Source organism: Pan paniscus, chromosome 1 (assembly GCF_029289425.2).
Source record: "Pan paniscus chromosome 1, NHGRI_mPanPan1-v2.0_pri, whole genome shotgun sequence".
Taxonomy (NCBI): Eukaryota; Metazoa; Chordata; class Mammalia; order Primates; family Hominidae; genus Pan; species Pan paniscus.
In genome coordinates, this window is record NC_073249.2 from 99,385,264 (window position 1) to 99,409,468 (window position 24,205).

General features: G+C 40.9%; 1 protein-coding gene across 13 annotated transcripts in view; it reads right to left on the bottom strand.

Annotated features, from left to right (window-relative positions):
* The window catches only part of RPRD2 (regulation of nuclear pre-mRNA domain containing 2), a 112,719-nt gene that overhangs the window by 23,515 nt on the left and 64,999 nt on the right, over positions 1-24,205 (bottom strand). For 7 of the 13 annotated variants that reach the window (XM_055101806.3, XM_003817310.6, XM_055101819.3 and 4 more), the window contains 5 exons: positions 12,192-12,292; positions 11,258-11,335; positions 9,936-9,988; positions 8,846-8,972; positions 6,826-7,001 (listed from right to left, as the gene is read on the bottom strand). In XM_055101806.3, the coding sequence (XP_054957781.2) occupies positions 6,826-7,001; positions 8,846-8,972; positions 9,936-9,988; positions 11,258-11,335; positions 12,192-12,292 (535 nt within the window). The remainder of the gene's footprint in view (positions 1-6,825; positions 7,002-8,845; positions 8,973-9,935; positions 9,989-11,257; positions 11,336-12,191; positions 12,293-24,205) is intronic. The other 6 variants (XM_055101789.2, XM_003817311.5, XM_055101834.3 and 3 more) reach the window with 1 other exon arrangement.

Here is a 24,205-nt window from a genome sequence, read left to right on the forward strand (position 1 = left end):
GCTTGACCAATATGGTGAAACCTCATCTCTACTAAAAATACAAAAATTAGCTGGGCGTGGTGGTGTGCGCCTGTAGTCCCAGCTACTCAGGAGGCTGAGGCAGGAGAATCGCTTGAACCCGGGAGACAGAGGTTGCAGTGAGCCAAGATTGTGCCACCGCGCTCCAGCCTGGGCAACAGCACGAGGCTCCATCTCCAAAAAAAAAAAAAGTAAATATATTGAAGACAAGGGAGCAAGGTTTTACACTGTTAGAAAAGTAATTAGTAGCGTAAAAAAGTGGTGCCAGTGGCTCACGCCTGTAATCTCAGCACTTTGGGAGGCAGAGGCAGGCGGATCACCTGAGGTCAGGAGTTTGAGACCAGCCTGGCCAACATGGTGAAACCCCATCACTGTTAAAAATATAAAATTAGCCAGGCGTGGTGGCGAATGCCTGTAATCCCAGCTACTTGGGAGGCTGAGGTAGGAGAATTGCTTAAACCTGGGAGGCGGAGGTTGCAGTGAGCCGAGATCGTGTCACTGCACTCCAGCCTGAGCAACAAGAGTGGAAAGTTCGTCTCAAAAAAAAAAAAAAAAAAAAGGGGGGGGATATGTCAAAAGAACACAGAAAGGAGCTCACATTGACCAAAACTTTGTCAAACTGAGCATCAAAGTAAATATTAGTAGTAATGAATTAAAACAGTGAGTAAATAGGATTCAAGTCCATTCATATAAATAAATGAATACATCGAAAGTCTGGTAAGGAACAAGATATTTACATAGTTTCAAAATACTTCCTCGCAAAACATTCATTAATTGCTATATTAGTTTCTTAGGGCAGTGGTTAATTAAGTACTACAAAATAAGTGGCTTAAAACAACAGAAATTTATTGTCTCTGAAGGCTAGTGGTCCAAAATTAAGATGTCAGCAGGCTGTGCTCTCTCTGACACTGGGCAGAATTCTTCCTTGCCATTTCCTGGTTTCTGGTGGTGGCCATCAATCCTTGATGTTTTTGGCTTGTAGCTGCATGGCTTCAATATCTGCCTATGCTGTCACATGATGTTCTCCCTGTGCTTTTGTCCAGTTTCTCAGTTTCTCTTTTTTTTTTTTTTTTTGAGACAGAGTCTTGCTCTCTTGCCCAGGCTGGAGTGCAATGGTGTGATCTCGGCTCACTGCAACCTCTGCCTCCTAGGTTCAGGCGGTTCTCCTGCCTTAGCCTCCCAAGTAGCTGGGATTACAGGCACCCGCCACCATGCCTGGCTAATTTTTCCTATTTTTAGTATAGACGGGGTTTCACCATATTGGCCAGGCTGGTCTTGAACTCCTGACCTCAAGGGATCTGCCTGCCTCAGCCTCCCAAAGTGCTGGGATTACAGGTGTGAGCCATTGCACCCAGCCAGTTTCCCTCTTCTTATATGGACACCAGTTATATTGGATGATTAAGGCCCACCCCAGTGAACTCATTTTAACTTGATTATATCAGCAAAGACCCTATTTCCAAATAAGGTCACATTCACATGTACTGAAGGTTAGGGCTTCAACACATCTTTTTGGGGTGGATGATTTTTTTTTTTTTTTTTTGAGACGGAGTCTTGCTCTGTCTCCCAGGCTGGAGTGCAGTGGCACCATCTCGGCTCCCTGCAAGCTCCGCTTCCCAGGTTCACGCCATTCTCCTGCCTCAGCCTCCCAAGTAGCTGGGACTACAGGCACCTGCCACTGCGCCCGGCTAATTTTTTGTATTTTTTAGTGGAGACGGGGTTTCACGATGTTAGCCAGGATGGTCTCGATCTCCTGACCTCGTGATCCACCTGCCTCGGCCTCCCAAAGTGCTGGGATTACAGGCTTGAGCCACTGCGCCCGGCCTGGGGTGCATAATTTAACCCATAACAATCACCAAGGGAAAACTTTATAATGGACAAGCCTGGAAGATGCCACATTAATCAGAATATCAAGGGGAACATTACAGGTAGTGAGATAAACCAAACCTGTGTGCCATCTGACAAGACGAAACATGAAGAACACAGAATCACTTCTGTGATATTCCTTCTAAAGATGCATAACCTCAATCTGATCACAAAGAAATATCAAATAAACTCAAACTGGGAAACATTATACAAAATATTTGACTTGTAATCTTCAAACACATTTAGGTCACGAAAATCAAGGAGAAAGCTAAGAAACTGTTCCAGATCAAAGGAGAATAAAGAGAGATGACAACCGAATGCAACTTGTGATTCTGGATAGGATCTTTTCCTATAAAAACTGGCCAATATGAATCGGTTCTGAGGATTAGATTATAAGTGTGTCAAAGTATCAATTAATTTCCTGATTATATAACTACACCTGGAGGGGCACGGTGGCTCACGCCTGTAATCCCAGCACCTTAAGAGGCCGAGGCAGGTGGATCACCTGAGGTCAGGAGTTTGAGACCAGTCTGGCCAATATGGCGAAACCCCATCTCTACTAAAAATACAAAAAGTGGTGGTGGGCGCCTGTAGTTCCACCTACTCGGGAGGCTGAGGCGGAAGAATCGCTTGAACCCAGGAGGCGGGGGTTGCAGTGAGCCGAGATCGCGCCACTGCACTCTAGCCTGGGTGACACAGTGAGACTCGTCTCTAAATAAATAACTTTTTTTTTTTTTTTTGAGACGGAGTCTTGCTCTGTCGCCCAGGCTGGAGTGCAGTGGCGCGATCTCGGCTCACTGCAAGCTCCGCCTCCTGGGTTCACGTCATTCTCCTGCCTCAGCCTGCAGAGTAGTGGGACTACAGGCGCCCGCCACCACGCCCACCTAATTTTTTTTTATTTTTAGTAGAGACGGGGTTTCACCGTGTTAGCCAGGATGGTCTTGATCTCCTGACCTCGTGATCCACCCACCTCGGCCTCCTAAAGTGCTGGGATTACAGGCGTGAGCCACCGCGCCCGGCTAAATAAATAAATACATACATACACCTGATGGTTATGTAGGAGAGTATGTCCAGTAGGAAATACACACTAAAACATTTTGGATAATGGGGTACAAGCAACTTATTTTCAAATAATTCAGGAAAAAAAGGTCTTCATACTGTACTTAAGATCTTTCATAATGGTGAGATTTAAAAAGATGAATAAATTTTACCAGAAAATTGAACTCTTTCTTTAAAAAAATTCAGTGGCAATTCTAGAACTGAAAAGTAAACCAACTAAGAATAGATGGGTTTGGTTTAATCATAGATAAGATTCAACAGAATAAAGTATTAATGAATTACAAGACTAGTTAGTAGAATATCTAGAAGGAAGCAGAGAAGAGAAATAAAAGATGGAAAATTCAGAAAGGATTATAAAAAAAGGCATTTGGAACACAACAATGAGATCCAATATACATACTAATGTGAGTTCCAAGAGGAGAGGAGGGAGATGAAACAGTAACAATAATTGAGATCTATAGCTGAGAATTTTTGAAAATTTATAAAAAACACGAAGCCATTTGTTATGGGTGAATTATCTATCTCTGCACCCCCTGACTCATATGTTGAAGTCCTCACTCCTAGTACCCCAGAATTATTTGAAGACAGGATTTCTACAGAGGTAATCAAGTTAAGTGAGGTCATCAGGATGGGCCCTAATCTAATATGACTGGTATCCTTATAAAAAGGTGAAATCTGGGAGATGGAAGGAGGGAGAAAGAAGGAAGGAGGGAGAGGAAAGGAGGGAGGAAGAGGGAAGGAGAAAGGAAGAGAGGAAGAGAGAGTACATGCAAGCAAAAACAGGAGACAAAACAGAAATCTAAAAATTATTTGATTAATTAAAAAAAGCAAAAAAGGAGTAACAAAGAAAAGGACACATAGGACAAATAGAAAGATGGCAGACTTAAACCCAAGCATATCAATAAGTAGACTAAACACTGCAAAGTCAAAGATTTTCAGACTAGATCAAAACATAACAATAAAACTAAAACAAGATCCAACTATATGCTCTTTGCAAAAGATATACTTAAATATAAAAACTCATGGGATGCAACTTAGAAGGAAATTTACTGTATTAAATGTATACATTTCCTAAAAGCTGAAAATCAACCTGCTTATATCCATTAGCCAATTTGGGGTTGGGCAGGGGGAGAAAATCAATGATCTAAGACATTTTAATGTACTTTTCCTTTTCTTTCTTCTTTTAATGTACAGAAGGGTCTCACAATGTTGCCCAGGCTAATCTCGAACTCCTGGCCTCAAGTGATCCTCCTACCTCAGCCTCCCAAAGTGTTGGAATTACAGGCATGAGCCACTGTGCCCAGCCTAAGACATTTCTAAATATAAGGTCAGACAAAATTTCCCTCTCACAAACACTTTTTTTTGGGAAATTACTTGAGACTGCTCCAGTACAATGATAGAAACCAAGAAAAAAAGACATGGAATCTGGAAAATAGAGGACTCAACTCAGGACAACAGTTAAGAGCTATTTTAGCCTGAGACTTAGGGAATAACCTAAACTGGGGACGGAAAATGAAAATTCAGGTAGGGAGGACCCAGGGGGAAAAGGGAATTCAGAATAGCTGGTGTGATGGAGAATTTAAAAAGGCTATGCAAGGGCAAACAATAAAAGAGAAAACAAAACTCTAGGAAAAAACAAAACTTCTAGTACAACTATAGTTACCACAAAACCTTGCAATGAACAATGTTTACAGAGTTATAATGTAAGCTTTTTGAAAAATTGTTTTTCAACCTTTAGAGTAGCAAAGAGTAATTAAGTATGATTATAGAACAGAATGTAAATATTACCAACTTTGACAATACAGAAGTAAATATAGTTGGCTGGGTGTGGGGGCTGATGCCTATGGTCCCGTCACTTTGAGAGGCTAAGGTGGGTGGATCACTTGAGGCCAGGAGTTCAAGACGAGCCTGTCCAACATGGTGAAACCCTGTCTCTACTAAAAAACCAAAAACTAGCCAGGCATGATGGCATGCACCTGTAATCCCAGCTACTCGGGAGGCTGAGACAGAAGAATCACTTGAACCCAGGAGGTGGAGGTTGCAGTGAGGCCAAGAGTGCGCCACTGCACTCCAGCCTGGGTGACAGAGCGAGACTCCATCTCAAAAAAAAAAAAACAACAAAAAAAAGTAAATATAGTTGATTGAAGCTGGAAAATTGAACGGATAGATGAAAACTAATGGGAGCAAATAGGGATGCTACTAACCAAATTTTACGAAGTAGGGAGTCTAGTGTTAATGGTCAAAAAATAGTAAATACAGTCCTTTAATTTATAGATAACAGATTTGAAACAGTTATACAACAAAACTGGGAGAAGGAGAAAGGCGGGTGAGTATAAGCTAAATCCACATCTGTCATATCAGGAAGTTAACAGCTATTTCTAAAATAGGATAAATCAAGAAAGAATAATATGGGCAAATCATTTACAAATATGGGAGCAAATGCCAGAAAAAAATAGCAAAATTCATTAAAAGGGATTGCTTCTACGAAGTAGGACTGGTGGGACCTACAGTACCATATGCTTTTACGACGATACACAGTGATTAAAACTTAAAAAAAATTCATTATGGAACAGTTAGTTTCTTTCAGAGGTCATTAGACACATGCCCATTCATCACCTCTCTCCCTTTCTTGGGGGAATAAAAAGAAGTTCCCTGGCTGGGTGTGGTGGCTCATGCCTGTAATCCCAGCACTTTGGGAGGCCGAGGTGGGCGGATCACCTGAGGTAGGGAGTTTGAGACCAGCCTGACCAACATGGAGAAACCCCATCTCTACTAAAAATATGAAATTAGCTAGGTGTGGTGGCACATGCCTGTAATCCCAGCTACTCAGGAGGCTGAGGCAGGAGAATCACTTGAACCCGGGAGGCGGAGGTTGAAGTGAGCCGAGATCACGCCATTGCACTCCAGCCTAGGCAATAAGAGGGAAACTCCGTCTCAAAAAAAAAAAAAGTTCCTTAATTCAGTCAATTTACATGAAATTTGGTAACAGGATGTTTCCATCCAGTTTTCTGGTTAAGAAAAAAAGTAAGGCCAGGGACGGTGGCTCACACCTGTAATCCCAGCACTTTGGGAGGCCAAGGTGGGCAGGAGTTCAAGACCAGCCTGACCAATATGGAGAAACCCCATCTCTACTAAAAATACAAAAATTGGGCCGGGCACGGTGGCTCCTGCCTGTAATCCCAGCACTTTGCGGGACCAAGGCAGGTGGATCACCCGAGGTCGGGAGTTTGAGACCAGCCTGACCAACATGGAGAAACCTCGTCTCTACTAAAAATACAAAATTAGCCGGGCATGGTGGTGCATGCCTGTAATCCCAGCTACTCAGCGGGGCTAAGGCAGGAGAATCGCTTGAACCCGGGAGGCGGAGGTTGCTGTGTGCTGAGATCGCACCACTGCACTCTAGCCTGGGCAACAAGAGCGACAAACTCCGTTCCAAAAAAAAAAAAAAAAAAAGACCCAGGTCTTATTCTACCACTTACTAGCTGTATTACCTTGTACAAGTTTACTAATCCTCATAATTTCTTCTTCTATTTTTTTTGAGACGGGTCTCACTCTTGTTGGCCAGGCTGGGGTGCAGTGGCGTGATCACAGCTCATTGAAGTCTGAGATCACGCCCAGATAATTTCTGTACTTTTTTGCTAGACACACGGTTTCACCATGGTGCCCAGGCTGGTCTCAAAGTCCTGGGCTCAAGCAATCCTCCTGCCTCAGCCTCCCAAAGTGCTGGGATTACAGGTGTGCACCACAGCACCTATCCCAAAAGTAATTTCATCTGCAATAAGGAGATAAAAATGCATATCCTAACAGAGTTAGATAATGCATGTTAACAATCTCTGAAATATAGTAACAAGCATTCAGTATAAGACAGCTTTAATTATTACTTACATTAGCCACCACTTTTACTTCTTTGTATTGTGCTTCATAGAAAATTCCAGCATTTTCCAGTGCTTCTGTTAATGAGGGTCCATTTTTCACCTGCTTATCTAATCCATTCACAAATTCTTCCAGCTTGGAGCTTGCCTCTTCAAATTCTTTGGAGAACTTCTTCCCACCTGTTTTATCTAAAATGACATGGGAAATATTCATTTCAGGATAAAATAAAAAATAAAAAAATTTAGTCTTTTGACTTTTGAAGAAAACCTCTCTTTGTGAACATACTCTTGCTGCCTTACTGTGCAGTACTCTAATACTCTTAGTTTCATTTTTTTTTTTTTTTTGAGACGGAGTCTCACTCTGTTGCCCAGGCTAGAGTGCAGTGGCGCGATCTCAGCTGACTGCAAGCTCCGCCTCCCGGGTTCACGCCATTCTCCTGCCTCAGCCTCCCGAGTGGCTGGGACTACAGGCGCCTGCCACCACGCCCGGCTAATTTTTTGTATTTTTAGCGGAGATGGGGTTTCACTGTGTTAGCCAGGATGGTCTCGAGCTCCTGACCTCGTGATCCGCCTGCCTGGGCCTCCCAAAGTGCTGGGATTACAGTTGTGAGCCACCGTGCCCGGCCTCACAATTTTATCTTAAACAAGTTTCTCCAAATCACAAAATCACAAAACAGATTATTAAAATTCTTTACAGAACAGACTCATGTGAACCTGCCAGAGTGAAGGCACTTGTAATTAAGGTAAAGAAAAGAAAGTTCAACTAAAAGAGTTTGTTGATTAATTATTTTCTTCACAAATTGGATTCCACACCGCTACTTACTTAGGAATAACAGAATGAAGCTCAACTGTATTCGCTTATACCATAACTTTTGCATTACAGAAGGTAGTAAGATGTTATCTCTTAAACGAGAAAAGTAACGTTCAGAAAAGTAAAAATAAAGTGACCTCTGTATGCATCACAATAAAAGTTCTTCTTTCCTATCTGAAAAATATTCGTGATAATTCAGTATATCTACTTCTTTCCCAGTGACTGGCAGAATATGGCTTTGGATATGAGTATAAAGTTTGGCTTTGCCTCTTATCAGTTGTGTAACTTGGGTAAGCTACTAATCTCCTTACAAGACCTCAGATCTCTCGTGATAAAATAGAGATTTTTAGTATGTTTTCTGTTATGAGGATTGAATTAGGTAATATATGTTAAATTGTTTGTTTTTAAAAAATTTTTCTTTAGAGACGGTCTCTTCTGTCACCCAGGCTGGAGTGCAGTGACATGATCAGAGTTCACTACAGCCTCCTGGGGTCAAACAATCTGCTTGCCTCAGCCTCCCAAGCAGCTAGGACTACAGGTGTGTGCCACCAAGCTCATTAATGTTTTAATTTTTTTGTAGAGACAGGGTCTCACTATGTTGCCCAGGCTAGTCTCAAACTCTTGGTCTCAAGCAGTCCTCCTGCCCTGGCTTCCCAAAGTGCTGAGATTACAGGCACTGTGTCTGGTCTGTTAAATTTAAAGTACGGTACAGGAATAAAATTGGTGCCAAAATTAATAGCTAGTAGTCATTTACTTATTATTTCAAAAATATTCATCAAATATCTATTATGTGCCAAGCATTGTTCTAGGTGCCAGGGTATAGCAATGAACAAATCAATATAATTTCTGCCTTCATGAGGCTTACATTATAATAAATTATTAGTATGATTTACAATTTACAATGCAAGGAAACTAGATGGTCTAACTAGATTTTATGAGGCATTAGAGTGACTTCATTAAAGAGCATACCCATACCAATTAACCATACATGTGAAATACAACTGTCTATATATAACCTAGTACACCAAGAAAGTACTAGAAATGAGAACAACAGAATTTACTTATGAAATTTATATGCATGAAATAACTACCTGGGAAACCAGAGGTGCCACAACTGCTTTCTACCCAAGGATCTCCTTATGAGGTAAACCAGTATGATTACCGGAAAAATGACACATATGGAAAGAAAATCTGACTTACTCTAAAAGGATGTAAGCATTACCTTTTAAGCATTTGAGAGTTTCTGTGCTGCACACATCCACCCTCATAGTTGACAACTGCTTTTCCTTCAGTTCTATCTGATCTTCTGAGCGCTTGTATAGCAACAGCTCTTCAATTAGGGCCTGAGACTAAACACAGACCAGAGTCATATTTCATTTACAAGATCATTCAATTATTCTCATTATCTCTCTCCTCATTTTGTAAAACAAAACAAAACAAAACAAACAAACAAAAACCCTAAAGCTTAACAAAACCCTGGGAGGAAAAAAACTTTTCACTTTTTCTCACGGTGACAGATATTAATGATCAATTATCATGTCAAAACCATGTTTAGTTATAGACTTCATTTATTTATTATTTTTTGAAATGGAGTCTCGCTCTGTTGCCCAGGTTGGAGTGCAGTGGCACGATCTCGGCTCACTGCAAGCTCCGCCTCCCGGGTTCATGCCATTCTCCTGCCTCAGCCTCCTGAGTAGCTGGGACTACAGGCGCCCGCCACCACGCCCAGCTAATTTTTTTTTTTTTTAATTTTTAGTAGAGACGGGGTTTCACCGTATTAGCCAGGATGGTCTCGATCTCCTGACCTCGTGATCCGCCCACCTCGGCCTCCCAAAGTGCTGGGATTACAGGCGTGAGCCACCGCGCCCAGCCTAGTTACAGACTTTAAAAGATCCTTTTCCTTCATTACACAAAGCTAATTTATGGATACAGAATTAAGACTAAAACAGACAAAGGTCCATTTATATAGCCTCTTTAAATTTTAATTACATAAACATAGCCTTCTGTTATTCTAAGCAAATTCTAATTTAGAAAGAGTTTCACAGGAAAATAAACTCTCTTGCTGGCATAAATTGAATATGGAACTCAGCTGATAATAGATATACTGGAAGAAGGTTATTTCTACCATTAGGGGAACAGATAAAACGCCAAGCAATCTAATCCCAATCTGGGTTCCTTTAGAACAGTTCATGCATGTTTAAAACATGACATGTGTAATTGAATACAGATAAATCTTATTGGACTATACAGGAAACTATAATACAAAAGGGGTGAATAATACTTTGCTATATTAAACAAATTCTGTAACTTACTCGAAATTCAGCAACTATCTTAGACTTGAGAGCAGCTTTTGGATTTGTAGATGCTGTTGGAATTAAACAAAAGGTCATTAAGAATACAGACACAAAAAGTTGACTAACAGGAAAAATTTTAGCTCTATAGTTGAAGATATACTCTGAACATATGGCAAACATGCACATTTAAGTCATAATTCCTAAAATAAATAATGGACTAGGAAATTTGAACATTCCTAAATGTGGTCAATGTAAAAATACGCTATTTAGACAGACCTAACCTACTTACCTCCAACAGACCCTTCAGGTCATAAAGTCCTAGAATTATTGATTTGGAGACACCGAGATACATCAAGTACCTTTTTTTCCTAGTCTGGGTGTAACAGGATCTAAATACCTCAAATTAAGAGTGTTCAGGAACAGGACATCCAATTAATCCTGAGCACTGGCTGAAGAAAATTGGTGACAAATAACTCTATTCCTATAAATTTATCCTTTGAATTTCTTTTTCTGCTGACTCAATTCATAGCAAAAATAGGCAAGGAAACTTCTAGGTATATTAATACTGTGGTTGAACTTTGGCTGAAATGACGACTCCTGTTGTTCCTAAGCATGCAACTTATGACCAAAAAGATGTCTGAGGACTCCCTTAATCATGATGGATATCATATGCTCGCTGGAGCAAAACCATCCCAAGTATCTCGTTTCACCTCCCAATTCTCACTGTCTTTTACTTTGTTCCCTCCACACCTTCAAGTCTCTCTCAATATTCCTCAGTTTGCCCACAGCAGCCTATCACATGCAGTATTCCATTCCCTTGATCTCATGCTGGGTAAATACGATAAATATAACAGGAGCTCCCATTACAGAATGAGCTTCTGGCCAGGATCTGAGGTCCATGTCTAATTTGGTAGAGTATATCCCCCAAATCTGGAGATTTCATGGTTCCCACAGAAATGCTTCTTAATGCCTAGTCTCCTCTTCAGATCTGTTGTTTAATGCCAGCTGCCTCTAACATCATATATTCTTGAACCTGAAAATTATCCTGGACACTATCAAGTATTTTTTTCTTCTTTCAATCCCCCAACTACTCTTGAATCTTCACTCAATTAAACCCTTTTCTGCATTTCCTTTGTTTTAAAGTGTAGTTTTTGTTTGCTTTTTTTTTTTTTAGAAGTATCTCCATGATGGCTTGTTTAGCATAGGTCACTGGGAGCCTCCCAGACCTGGAAAACAGGCTTGCCCATGGTTTATGCCAGGTACGATGTCAAATGGTCTACATTTTCTTCTGCTCCAAAAAGAGGAGGTAATTTTATATTAGTTGAGATTTTGTTCCTTACTTTGTGATTTCTTCCACTGCTTATTCGGTTGTTTGTTCAGATTTTCTTTCAGCTGCTTCTGAGTTTTGAAAGTGGTACCTGGAAAACATTTCAGTTTTTGCAATCTGGCATTATGGGAAGCTGTTCTGTCTGTCCACTTCAGTGCCAAAGTTGCAGCATGAAAAAAGGCAATCCGAGACTGTGTGTTGTTTCTTTCTTTCCTTTTCTTTCATTTTTATGAAAAAATAGAAATTCCTACCCGATCTAAGAAGCTGTCAAATAAACACGATTTTTATCATCAGCAAAATTACCAATTCTGAAAAGAATAGGGGAGGAGGCTTAAAAATACCAATTAACAAATTAAAATGAAGAATTTAACAGCTTCTTAGAAGATGCCATTTTTAAAGCAAATTTCTAGTAAAATGACGGTCATGGTAGCAGATTATCACAAACTTCTGTTCAATAACTTAATTACATGCATATAATACATAATTCCTTTTAACAAAACAGTACACAACTTACTGTAAATCTAAATCAAAAGACAGTCTAAAGACTGCTGATATATGCTTACTACCAAACAGCTTAGTAAGAACTGACACCCTGTGCAAAAATTCTCCAACAGTAAGGGCACAGGGCAGTATTTATTAACACAAACAATGAACCATTTGAAACACTCAACGCAAATGCAGGAAAATAACCAGATGGCTATTACCACTTAACATGCTTGACTTTTGTAGTCACTAAAAAACAAAATCCGACCCCATCCCTAAAACCAATTCTACTTACATTTTAATTCAAACAGATCTAGATTTTTCATAAATATTTAACTTTAAACAAATAGGGCTAGATTCAAAACTTAATTTTTCACTATTATACAACATGACCAGATCTATAAAATTATGTAATTGTAAAGACTGACTCAAAATTTTCTTTTGGGAGAGAAAAAGACACTTACTCAAAGCTTCTCTCAATGCCACAATCATTTCTTCTGGGTATACATTTCTATCTTCCCAGATTTTAAAGATTCGTTCTACAGACTTAGAGACAGATGGATCCCTGAAAACAAAGAAAAAGTAATACAGACTATAAAAACCTTGACTTCTACTCCAAACTAGAAATCTGAAAATAAAGTTATCAATAAAATTATTTTCCAAATTTCTTCTGATGTTTATTTCAAAACCTTTTTTCTATCCAGGACTAAAGAAATCTTAAACTTTAAGATTATTTTAACTTAAACTTAAAATAATTACCAATTCAACACTTTTATAAATGACATAGATGAAGCTACAGATGACATACTGACAGCTTTGATGGATATGAACTTGAGAGGGCTGGGAATGTGCAGACACAACTGGCATTCTAAAACACAATTACACTAGTACTGAATGAGAAGACAAGGTTTAGCAATGCTATATTTTTTCATTTTTTAAAGGTTTAGAAAAAATCATGAACCAATCACATACTGTAACATGTTTTCTAAAAAACTATTACATAATACTATGAGAATACATAGTAAGAATGAGGGAAGTAAAGGGTATTGGTTTATTCTGTTTGGTTCACAGATGAGCTTCAGGTTCAAGTTGGCTACCTAACTTTAAACAATGTTGGCTGGGCACAGTGGCTCACGCCTGTAATCCCAGTGCTTTGGGAGGCCGAAGTGGATGGATTGCCTGAGGTCAGGAGTTCGAGACCAGTCTGGCCAATTTTGGGAGGCCGTAGTGGATGGATTGCCTGAGGTCAGGAGTTTGAGACCAGTCTGGCCAATTCTGGAAGGCCGAGGTGGGAAAATCACTTGAGCTCAGAAGTTTAAGACCAGCCTGAGAAACAGAGAGAGACCTTATCTCTACTAAAAATGAAAAAATTAGCCACATGTGGTGGCACACATTTGTAGTACCCCCTACATGGGAGTCTGAGGCAAGAGGATCTGTACTGTACTGACTGGTGATCACAACACTGCAACCCAGCCTGGGCCACAAAGCAAGACCTTGTCTCAAAAAAAAAAGTGTTAAAGTAGAAGTGAATGAGAAATAATTACCAATAAAGTTAATAATTTAAGTAAAGATTTTAATTATGTCTTACGTGAAATGCAGAAGAAATAAAAAACAATGCAGGAAGGGCGTAACCATTGTCAGGGAGAGGAATCAAACTGGTGTGATCTCAGGAAGCAAAACAAGGACAAAAGTATGAAGCCGTAGAGAAAAGAAATTTTATTCTAGCAGATCTGCCAAAGAACAGAAACCATTCTAATAATTTCATAGATCTATCAAAAGACAAAACAGGAATATAACCTCTCCTTAAGTGAATCCACCAAACCATATGGAGATTGAAGACAAAAAAAAAAAAAAAAAAAAAAAGCTATGTCAAACTTAAGGCCTCTTTCAAGGATGAGAGCCTATGAATCCATAACATCATGTGTTCACAAAGAATTTTTTTCTTGCCTAAGAATGGCTTATGTAAGAAACAGAGAAAATTGTATTAAACCTTACAATTTTCTTTTTTTTTGAGACAGGGTCTCACTCAGTTGTTGAGGCTGAACTATGGTGGCGTGATCTTGGCTCACTGCAGCCTCAGCCTCCTGGGCTCAAGCGATCCACCTGCGTGTGACATGCTTTATTGCAATATTTGCTTTATTGTGGCGGTTTGGAACTGAAATCTCAATATCTCCAAGGTATGCCTGACTATGTGTGTGACTGGTTTCAAATACAATACTAACATTTATAGAAGAAAAAGACTGTAAGATAGTAATGCTGAAATTGTTATCTTGTAAATCTCCATTTGGTGAAAGTGAGTGGATTTTTCTTTATACTTTTCACAATTTTCTGTGTTCTATAATGTTTAGATACAGCCGGGTGTGGTGGCTCATGCCTGTAATCGCAGCATTTTGGGAGGCCGAGGGAGGCGGATCACAAGGTCAAGAGATCGAGACCATCCTGGCCAACATGGTGAAACCCCCGTCTCTACTAAAAATACAAAAATTAGCTGGGTGCGGTGGCACATGCCTGTAATCCCAGCTACTCGGGACGCTGAGGCAGGAGAATTGCTTGAACCAAGGAGTCGAAGGTTGCAGTGAGCTGAGATTGCGCCATTGCACTCCAGCCTGGAGACAGCGTGAGACTCCGTTTAAAAAAAAAAAAGTTTAGATATGTACTTACCATTGTTATAGCTGCCTATAGTATTCAATACAGTGACATGCAGTGCAGGTTTACAGCCGAAGAGCAATAGGCTACACAACATAGCTTCGGTTTTTAGTAGGCTATGCCATCTACGTTTATGTAAGTACACTCTAGGATGTTCAAAGGATAAAATTTCCTAATGACACATTTTTCAGAACATACTCTTTTTTTTTTTGGAGACAGAGTCTTGCTCTGTCACCCAGGCTGGAGTGCAATGGTGCGATCTCGGCTCACTGCAACTTCCGCCTCCTGGGTTCAAACGATTTTCCTGCCTCCGCCTCCGGGATAGCTGGGATTATAGGCGCCTGCCACCACGCCCAGCTAATTTTGTATTTTTTTTTAGTAGGGACGGGTTTCACCATGTTGGTTAGGCTGGTCTTGAACTCCCGACCTCAAGTGATCTGCCCGCCTTGGCCTCCCAAAGTGCTGGGATTACAGGTGTGAGCCACCGCACCTGGCCTCAGAACATATTCTTGATGTTAAGCAACGCATGACTTTTTTTCTTTTCTTTTCTTGAGATGAGTCTTGCTCTGTCGCCGGAGTGCAGTGGCACCATCTCTGCTCACTGCAACCTCCGCCTCCCAAGTTCAAGCGATTCTTCTGCCTCAGCTTCCCAAGTGGCTGGGACTACAGGCCAGTGATACCATGCCCGGCTAATTTTTGTATATATATATTTTTAGTTGAGATGGGGTTTCACCGTATTGGCCAGGCTGGTCTCAAACTCCTGACCTCATGATCTGCCTGCCTCGGCCTCCCAAAGTGCTGGGGTTACAGGTGTGAGCCACGGTTCCTGGCTCAACTTTTTTTTTTTTTTCTTAAATAATGACAGAAAGAATCTCAGCATAAAAAATATAAGAAGTGACAACAGAGTCTGTTCTTTCTGGTTAATAAACCTCTAGAAAATTGTAAGGTTTAGGCTGGGCACGGTGGCTCACGCCTGCAGTTCTAGCACTTTGGAAGGCTGAAGCTGGCGGATCACCTGAGCCCAGGAGTTTGAGACCAGCCTGGGCAACGTGGCGAAACCCCATCTCTGCAAAAAATACAAAAACTTGCCAGACGTGGTGGGGCACACCTGTAGTCCCAGCCACTTGGAGGGCTGAGGTGTGAGAATCGGTTGAGACTAGGGGTTCGAGTCTGCAGTGAGCCCTGACAACACCACTGCACTCCAGCTTGGGTGACAGAGTAAGACTCTGTCTCTAAAAACAAACCAATAAATTTTTAAAAAGTTACATTTACACTATACTATAGTCAATTAAGTGTGCAATAGCATTATGTATTAAAAACAATATCCATATGTTAGTTAAAAAAATACTTTATAGCTAAAAAACTCTTAACAATCATCTGAGTCTCCAGCAAATCATATTCTTCTTGCTGGTGGAGGGTCTTGCCTTGATGATGACTGATCATGGTAGCTGGGACTGCAGGCATGCACCACCACACCCAGCTAATATTTGTATTTTTAGTAGAGACAAGGTTTCACCATGTTGGCCAGGATGGTCTCGATCTCTTGACCTCGTGATCTGCCTGCCTCGGCCTCCAAAGTGTTGGGATTACAGGTGTTAAAAGCCACCATGCCTGGCCTTAATGTTGATATTTTGACCTCTCCCTATGAATCACAAATGTTCTTCATGCCATCTAGAATGGTGAATCCTTTCCAGAAGGTTTTCAATTTCCTTTGCCCAGATCCATAAAAGGAATCATTATTAGCAGCAACTATAGCCTTACAAAATGTCTTTCTTTCTTTTTTTAATAATAGAGACTATGTCTCGCAATGTTGCCCAGGCTGATCTCAAACTCCTGAGCTCTAGAGATCTTCCCATCTCGGACTTCCAAAGTGCTGGGATAACAGGCGTGTGCCACCGTGCCCAGCCTGTATTTTTTCTTTTTATTTGAGACGGAGTTTTGCTCTTGTTGCCCAGGCTGGAGTGCAATGGCGCGATCTCAGCTCACTGCGACCTCTGCCTCCTGGGTTCAAGCAATTGTCCTGCCTCGGCTTCCTGAGTGGCTGGTATTACAGGCGTGTGCCACCATGCCTGGCTAATTTTTATTTTTAGTAGAGACGGGGTTTCACCATGTTGGCCAGGCTGGTCTTGAACTCCTGACCTCAAGTGATCCATCCACTAGCCTTGGCCTCCCAAAGTGCTGGGATTACAGGTGTGAGCCACCATGCCCAGCCCTGTATTTCTTTTTTTTTTAATTGAGACGGAGTCTTGCTCTGTTGCCCAGGCTGGAGTGCAGTGGTGATCTTGGCTCACTGCAAGCTCCACCTCCAGGGTTCACCCCATTCTCCTGCCTCAGCCTCCTGAGTAGCTGGGACTACAGACGCCTGCCACCACGCCCAGCTAATTTTTTGTATTTTTAGTAGAGACGGGGTTTCACGGGGTTAGCCAGGATGGTCTCGATCTCCCGACCTCGTGATCTGCCTGCCTCGGCCTCCCAAAGTGCTGGGATTACAGGCATGAGCCACCATGCCCGGCCGGTTTGTATTTCTTAAACAACAAGAATTGAAAGGTCAAATTACTCCTTTAACCATGGGCAGAATAAATGTTGTGTTAGCAAGCAAGAAAATAACATCAATCTCCTTATACATCAGAGCTCTTGGGTGACTGGGTGCATTGTCAATGAACAGTAATATTTTGTAAAGAATCTGTGTTTTTTTTTTTTTTTTCCCTGAACAAGAGCAGGTCTCAACATTGGGCTTAAAATATTCAGCAAACCACACTGTAAACAGATGTGCTGTCACCTGGGCTTTGCTGTTCCATCTACAGAGCACAGACAGAATAGATTTAGCATAATTTTTAACAGCCCTAGGATTTTCAGAATTGTATATGAACACTGGCTTCAACTCAAAGTTGCCAGACAGCTGTATTAGCTCCTAACAAGAGAGTCAGCCTGTGCTTTGAAGCAAGGACTGACTTCCTTCTAGCTATGAAAGTCCTACATGTCATCTTCCAACAGAAGGCTGTTTCATCTACCTTGAAAATCTGCTGATTACTGGAGCCACCTTCATGAGTGATCCTAGCTGAAGCTCTGGACAACTTGCTGCTGCTTCTACATCAGCACTTGCTGCTTCATCTTACACTTTTGTGTTATAGAGATGACTTCTTTCCTTAAATCTCATGAACCTATTTCCACAGCTTCCTCACCTCTCTCAACCTTCATAGAATTGAGGAGAGTTAGGGCCTTGCTCTGGATTAGGCTTTGGCTTTATGTTGTATCTGGCTTGATCTTCTATCCAGGCCACTAACTTTCTCCATATTAGCAATAAAGCTATTTTGCTTTCTTATCATTCATGTGTTCACTACAGTAGCATTTTTAATTTCCTACAAGAACTTTGCATTCACAACCTGGCTAACTGGTGCAAGAGGCCTAGCTTTCAGCCTATCTTGGCTTTCAACATGCCTTACTCACTAAGCTTAATCTTTTCTAGTTTTTTATTTAAAGCGAAAGATGTGTGACTCTTCCTTTCACTTGAAAACTGAGAGGCCACTGTAGGGCTATTAATTGTTCTAATTTCAATATTGTGGTGTCTCAGGGAATAAGGAGGTCCCAGGAGATAGAAAGAGATGGGGAATGGTGGGTTAGTGCAATCAGAAAACACACGACATTTATCAATTAAGTTCACTGTCTTACATGGACGAAGTTAGGAATATGTAAAAACAATTATAATAGTAACATCGCTGATCACAGATCACCATAACAGATACAATAAAAATTTGAAATGTTGCAAATATTACCAAAATGTGACACAGAGACATGAATGAGCATATGTTGGAAAAATAGCACCAATAGGCACAGGGTTGCTACAAACCTTCAGTTTCTAAAAACAACCACATTACCTGCAATGCACAATGAAACAAAGTATGCCCTCTCTTCACACAAAAAAAATTCTATTCTATTATTTTCACTTAACAAACATTTCCCCATGTTCCAATCAACTCTTTATAACTATTCCTTTCTTTCTTTTTTATTTCTATTTTTGGAGATAGGGTCTCACTCTGTCACCCAGACTGGAGTGCAGTGGCGTGATCTTGGTTCACTGAAACCTCCACCTCCCAGGCTCAAATGATTCTTCTGCCTCAGCCTCCCGAGTAGCTAGGATTACAGATGCACACCACTACCACCTGGCTAATTTTTGTATTTTTGGTAGAGACAGGGTTTCACCACGTTGTCCAGGCTGGTCTTGAACTCCTGACCTCAAATGATCCACCCGCCTCGGCCTCCCAAAGTGTTGGGATTACAGGTGTAAGCCACAGTGCCCAGCCCTAAACATTACTTTTAATGACTACACAATACTCCATTAGTATTTATAAATTTATACTTAACGTTCCTAAACTTTATTCATAAGGGTTTCTCATATTTTCTGTTAAGGCTGTTCTTAAATATCTAAGAACAGCTTTAACTGTTCTTAAAATTCTTAAAAACCGTTTACATATATATATACATAGACAGTCTCGCTCTGCCGCCCAGGCTGGAGGGCAGTTGCACGATCTCAACTCATTGCAACCTCCGCCTCCCAGGCTCAAGCAATTTTCTTGCCTCAGCCTCCCCAGCAGCTGGGATTACAAGGCATGCACCACCATGCCCAGCTAATTTTTGTATTTTTTGGTAGAGACAGGTTTTGCCACGTTGGCCAGGCTGGTCTTGAACTCCTGGCCTCAAGTGATCTGCTCGCCTCAGCCTCCCAAAGTGCTGGGATTACAGGAATGAGCCACCATGCCTGGCCAGATATTTCATGTATTTTACTGCTAGCATGACTCACCATCCTTATTGCTAACTTCTCAGAGTAAAACTCACTTATTAAGTCTATTGATGGTTCAGTGCTTCTTCTTGGTTAAAAAACAAATTATATGCCTGTGTGTGTGTGTGTGTGTGTGTGTATACACACTATATATACATACATATATATGTATATATACACATAATATATAACTATATATAACATTATGTATATCTAACATATATATAACATATTATGTATATTACATATACATATTATATATATTGCTAACTTCCCAGTGTAAAACTTATTTAGAAGTTTGGTGATGGTTCAGTGCTTCTTGGTTAAAAAAAAAACTATGGTAATCCCAGCACTTTGGGAGGCCGAGGCAGGCGGATCACGAGGTCTGCAGATTGAGACCATCCTGGCTAACACTGTGAAACCCCATCTCTACTAAAAATACAAAAAATTAGCTGGGCGTTGTGGCGGGTGCCTGTAGTCCCAGCTACTCGGGAGGCTGAGGCAGGAGAATGGCATGAACCCGGAAGGAGGAGCTTGCAGTGAGCCGAGATTGCACCACTGCACTCCAGCATGGGTGACAGAGCGAGACTCCGTCTCAAAAAAAAAAAAAAAAAAAAAAAAAAAATTATGTCTCTGTGTGTGTGTGTGTATATATATAGTGTATATATAATATATATTATATATTATATATACAGACAGAGAGAGAGAGGGTCTGTTTGTTGATGGTAAATTTCTGTTTTTGTTTCTGTCTTTATGTTTTCCTGGTTCTTGAAAGTAGTTTTGCTTTGTATGCAAATCTACACTGACAGCTACTTTCTATCAATGCTATAAAAATATTTTTCACAACTGCCTCTGGCTTCCACTGCCGCTGCTGAGAAGTCTGTCATCAGTTTAATTGTAGTCCTTTTTAAAAATTAAAAAAAATTTTTATGGGTACATAGTAGGTATGTATCTTTTGGGGGTACATGAGATATGTTGATATAGTGTGTAATAATGACATCAGAGTATATAATAGGGTAGCCATCACCTCAAACATATATCATTTCTTTGTGTTACAATCATTCCAATTATACTTCTCCCCCAACCCCCTCACCTTGAGACAGGGTCTCACTCTGGTCCCCCAGGCTGGCGTACAGTGGTGCAATCTCGGCTCACTGCAGCCTTAATCTCCCAGGCTTAGGTGATCCTCCCACCTCAGCCTCCTGAGTAGCTGGGACTATAAACACATGCCACCACACCTGGCTAAATTTCGTGTTTTTTTAGAGACGGAATCTCACCATGTTGCCCAGGCTGGTTGCAGACTCCTTGGCTCAGGCAATCCTCCCACCTCAGCCTCCCAACTTGTCAGGATTACACGTGTGAGCCACCATGCCCAGCTCCAATTATTACTCTTTAATTGTAGTCCTTTTATACTGATCTTTTTTTTTTGGGGGGGGGGCTGCTTTTTTTTTAAATCATTTTCTTATTGTGATTAAATATATGTAACATAAAGTGTGCCATTTCAGCCATTAAATGTACAATTCGGTGGCAGTAACTACATTCACAATGTTGTGCAATTCTCACTACTATTTCCAAAATTTTTCACTACCTCCCTTAGACCTCATCACCTCCCAAAGGCTCCACCTCTTAATACTACCACATTAAGGACTAGGTTTCAACATATGAATTTCGGGGGGACATAAATATTCAGACTACAGTACTCCGTACCAATAACTCCCCCTTACCTCTTTTTCCCAGCTCCTGATAACCTTTAATCTCTCTCTATGGACCTAACAATTCTAGGTATTTTGATAAATGTAATCATACAATATTTGTCCTTTTGTGTCTGGCTTATTTCAGCATGTTTTCACGGTTCAACCATTTTGTAGCATTTATCAGACTTTTTTTTTTTTTTTTTTTTTTTTTAAGATTTAGGGTCTTGTTCCATCACCCAGAAGAAAGTGTAATGTCATTCCTTTTTTAAGGAAAACTGTGGTAAAATACACGTAAAATTTACCATCTTAACCATTTTTTTAGTGTACAGTTCAAAAGTTAAGTACATTCACACTGTTGTACAACCAAACTCCAAAACTTTATTCTCCCAAATTGGTATACTATATCCACTAAACAATAACTCCCAATTCTCCCCTTTCTCCAGCAACCATGATTCTACTTCCTGTCTCTGAATTTGACTACTGAAGGTGACTGATGTAAGTGGCATCATATAATACTTGTCCTTTTGTGACAGGTGTGTTTCACTTAGCATAATGTCATCAAAGTTCACCCATGTTGCGGCATGTATTAGAATTTCCTTCCTTTTTGGCCGGGCGCAGTGGCTCACGCCTGTAATCCCAACACTTTGGGAGGCTGACATGGGTGGGTCACCTAAGGTCAGGAGTTCAAGACCAGCCTGACCAACATGGTGAAACCCTGTCTCTACTAAAACTACAAAAATTAGCTGGGTATGGTGGCGCGCGCCTGTAATCCCAGCTACTTAGAAGGCTGAGGCAGGAGAATTGCTTGAACCCAGGAAGCGGAAGTTGCAGTGAGCCGAGATTGTGCTGTTGAACTCCAGCCAGGGCAACAAGGACAAAACCCCGTCTCAAAAAAAAAAAAAAAAATCCTTCCTTTTTAAGACTGAATAATATTCCATGTTTGTATACATCACACTGTTTATCCATTCATCCACTGACAAACATGTAGACTGTTCTTCCTTTTGACTACTGTGAATAATGCTGCTATGAACATGCCTATACAAATATCTGTTTAAGTCTCTGTTTCCATTTCTTTTGGGGTATATATCTAGAGGTAGAACTGCTGGATCATGTGGTAATGCTATGTTTAATTTTTGAGGAACCACCAAACTGTTTTCCACAGCAACTGCACCATTTTACATTACTACAAGAAATGTAAATGGGTTCCAATTTTTCCACATCCTCTCTAAGCCTTGTCATTTTCTAGTTGTTTGTTTGTTTTGAATTATAGTTACCCTAGTAGATGTAAACTCTGGATGCTTTTAAAACTGCTTGTTTTATAATTTCATTACAATAACTAGGTATAAAATTTTTATTTATGCTATTTAGTATATGTTATTGCTTCCTTTATCTTAGATTCATATTTTTCATCACTTTTAGGGTGTTCTCAGCCCGTGTTATCTTTTTTTTTTTGAGATGGAGTTTCGCTCTTGTTGGCCAAGCTGGAGTGCAATGGCGCGATCTCAGCTCACCGCAACCTCCACCTCTCGGTTCAAGCGATTTTCCCGCCTCAGCCTCCCGAGTAGCTGGATTACAGGCATGCGCCACCAGGTCTGGCTAATTTTGTATTTTTAGTACAGACGGGGTTTCTCCATGTTGGTCAGGCTGGTCTCGAACTCCCAACCTCAGGTGATCCGCCTGCCCCAGCCTCCCAAAGTGCTGGGATGACAGGCGTGAGCCACCACGCCCAGCCAGACAGTGTTATCTTCTAAAGAACTCAAAAGTTCTCTCCTTTTGTACAAAATCTCCCAGGCTCAAATGATCCTCCCGCCTCAGCCTCCTGAGTAGCTGGGACTGTAAGTACACACCACCACGCCTGCCTAATTTGTATTTTTTTTATAGAAATGAGGTCCCACTGTTGCCCAGGCTGGTCTTGAACTCCTGGGCTCAAGTGATTCTCCCACCTTGGCCTCACATGCTGGGATTATAGGTGTGAGCCACCACGGCTGGCCTTCATTTTTCATTTTCCCCACTCCTTATTTCTCCTGTTGCACTCTGATTTCTTCAGAACTACATTCTTGTGTATTCTCTTTCAAGAGTTCCTATAGATTATTTTTTTCCATCTGTCCAAATATCTTACCTGTTGTTCATTTTGTTATTCCATTTAATCTTTCTCTAACATTTCATATACATTGCTCTACACATTCTGTCTGATAATTCCAATCTCTGAAACTCATTTGGGAAGGAACTAAATCGACGGATTCTCAATTGTGGTGGTCTGTTTTTCTGTGTGTTCAGAGATCTTTCACTGTGAGCACGTTTGTTTTTAACCTATGGGATTCCTTGTGGCCTAAACAGAAAATGTGTTCATATAGAGAAACTATATCTCAGAAGCCAGGGGGAGCTAATTACACAAGAGCACATTTGCCCTTCTCCAGAGCCTAGTTTAAATGCCAAGATCACATAGTATTAATGTTATCGGCATGCTGGTTAATGTTAGCTTTGCCATTCTAATACATCCACTGTTTTTGGTTCTGCTTAAGTTTTGTCAAGGATGTAGTTATTTTATAACAAAATGACTCCTTGGAATAGATGGTTGACTATTCTGCCAGAAGTCAAATCATAATTATATACAAACAACTGTTTCTTCAACTAGACTACAGAACTTCTTCAAAACAGTGATTATAACTTATTCGTTGTTGTTTCTTTGCTGTTACTAAATAGTAGCTGAATGAATGACAACAGGATATTATTTTCTTTCTTTTTTTTTTTTTTTTTGAGAAAGGCCTCGTAGTTTGGTAGGTCGAGGTGGGAGGATCGCTTGAGGCTAGGAGTTCGAGACCAGCCTGGGCAACATGGTGAAACCTTGCCTTTACAAAAAATACAGAAATTAGCCAGGTATGGTTGTGCGTGCCTGTAGTCTCAGCTATCTGGGGAGCTGAGGTAGGAGCACTGCTTGAAACCCAGAGGTCAAGGCTGCAGTGAGCCGTGATTGTGCCACTGTACTCCAGCCTGAGAGGTTAAAAAGCCACTACTGGCTGGGTGTGGTGGCTCACACCTGTAATCCTAACACTTTGGGATCAACTGAGGTTGGGAGTTCGAGACCAGCCTGACCAACATGGAGAAACCCCATCTCTACTAAAAATACAAAATTAGTCAGGCGTGGTGGCGCATGCCTGTAATCCCAGCTACTTGGGAGACTGAGGCAGGAGAATCGCTTGAACCCGGGAAGCAAAGGTTGTGGTGAGCTGAGATCGCACCACTGCACTCCAACCTGGGCAACAAGAGCAAAACTCCATTAAAAAAAAAAAAAAGCCACTACTGACCACAATGTCAATTTTCACAGAATTTACAATCACCACAAACCATGTAACATGCTTAG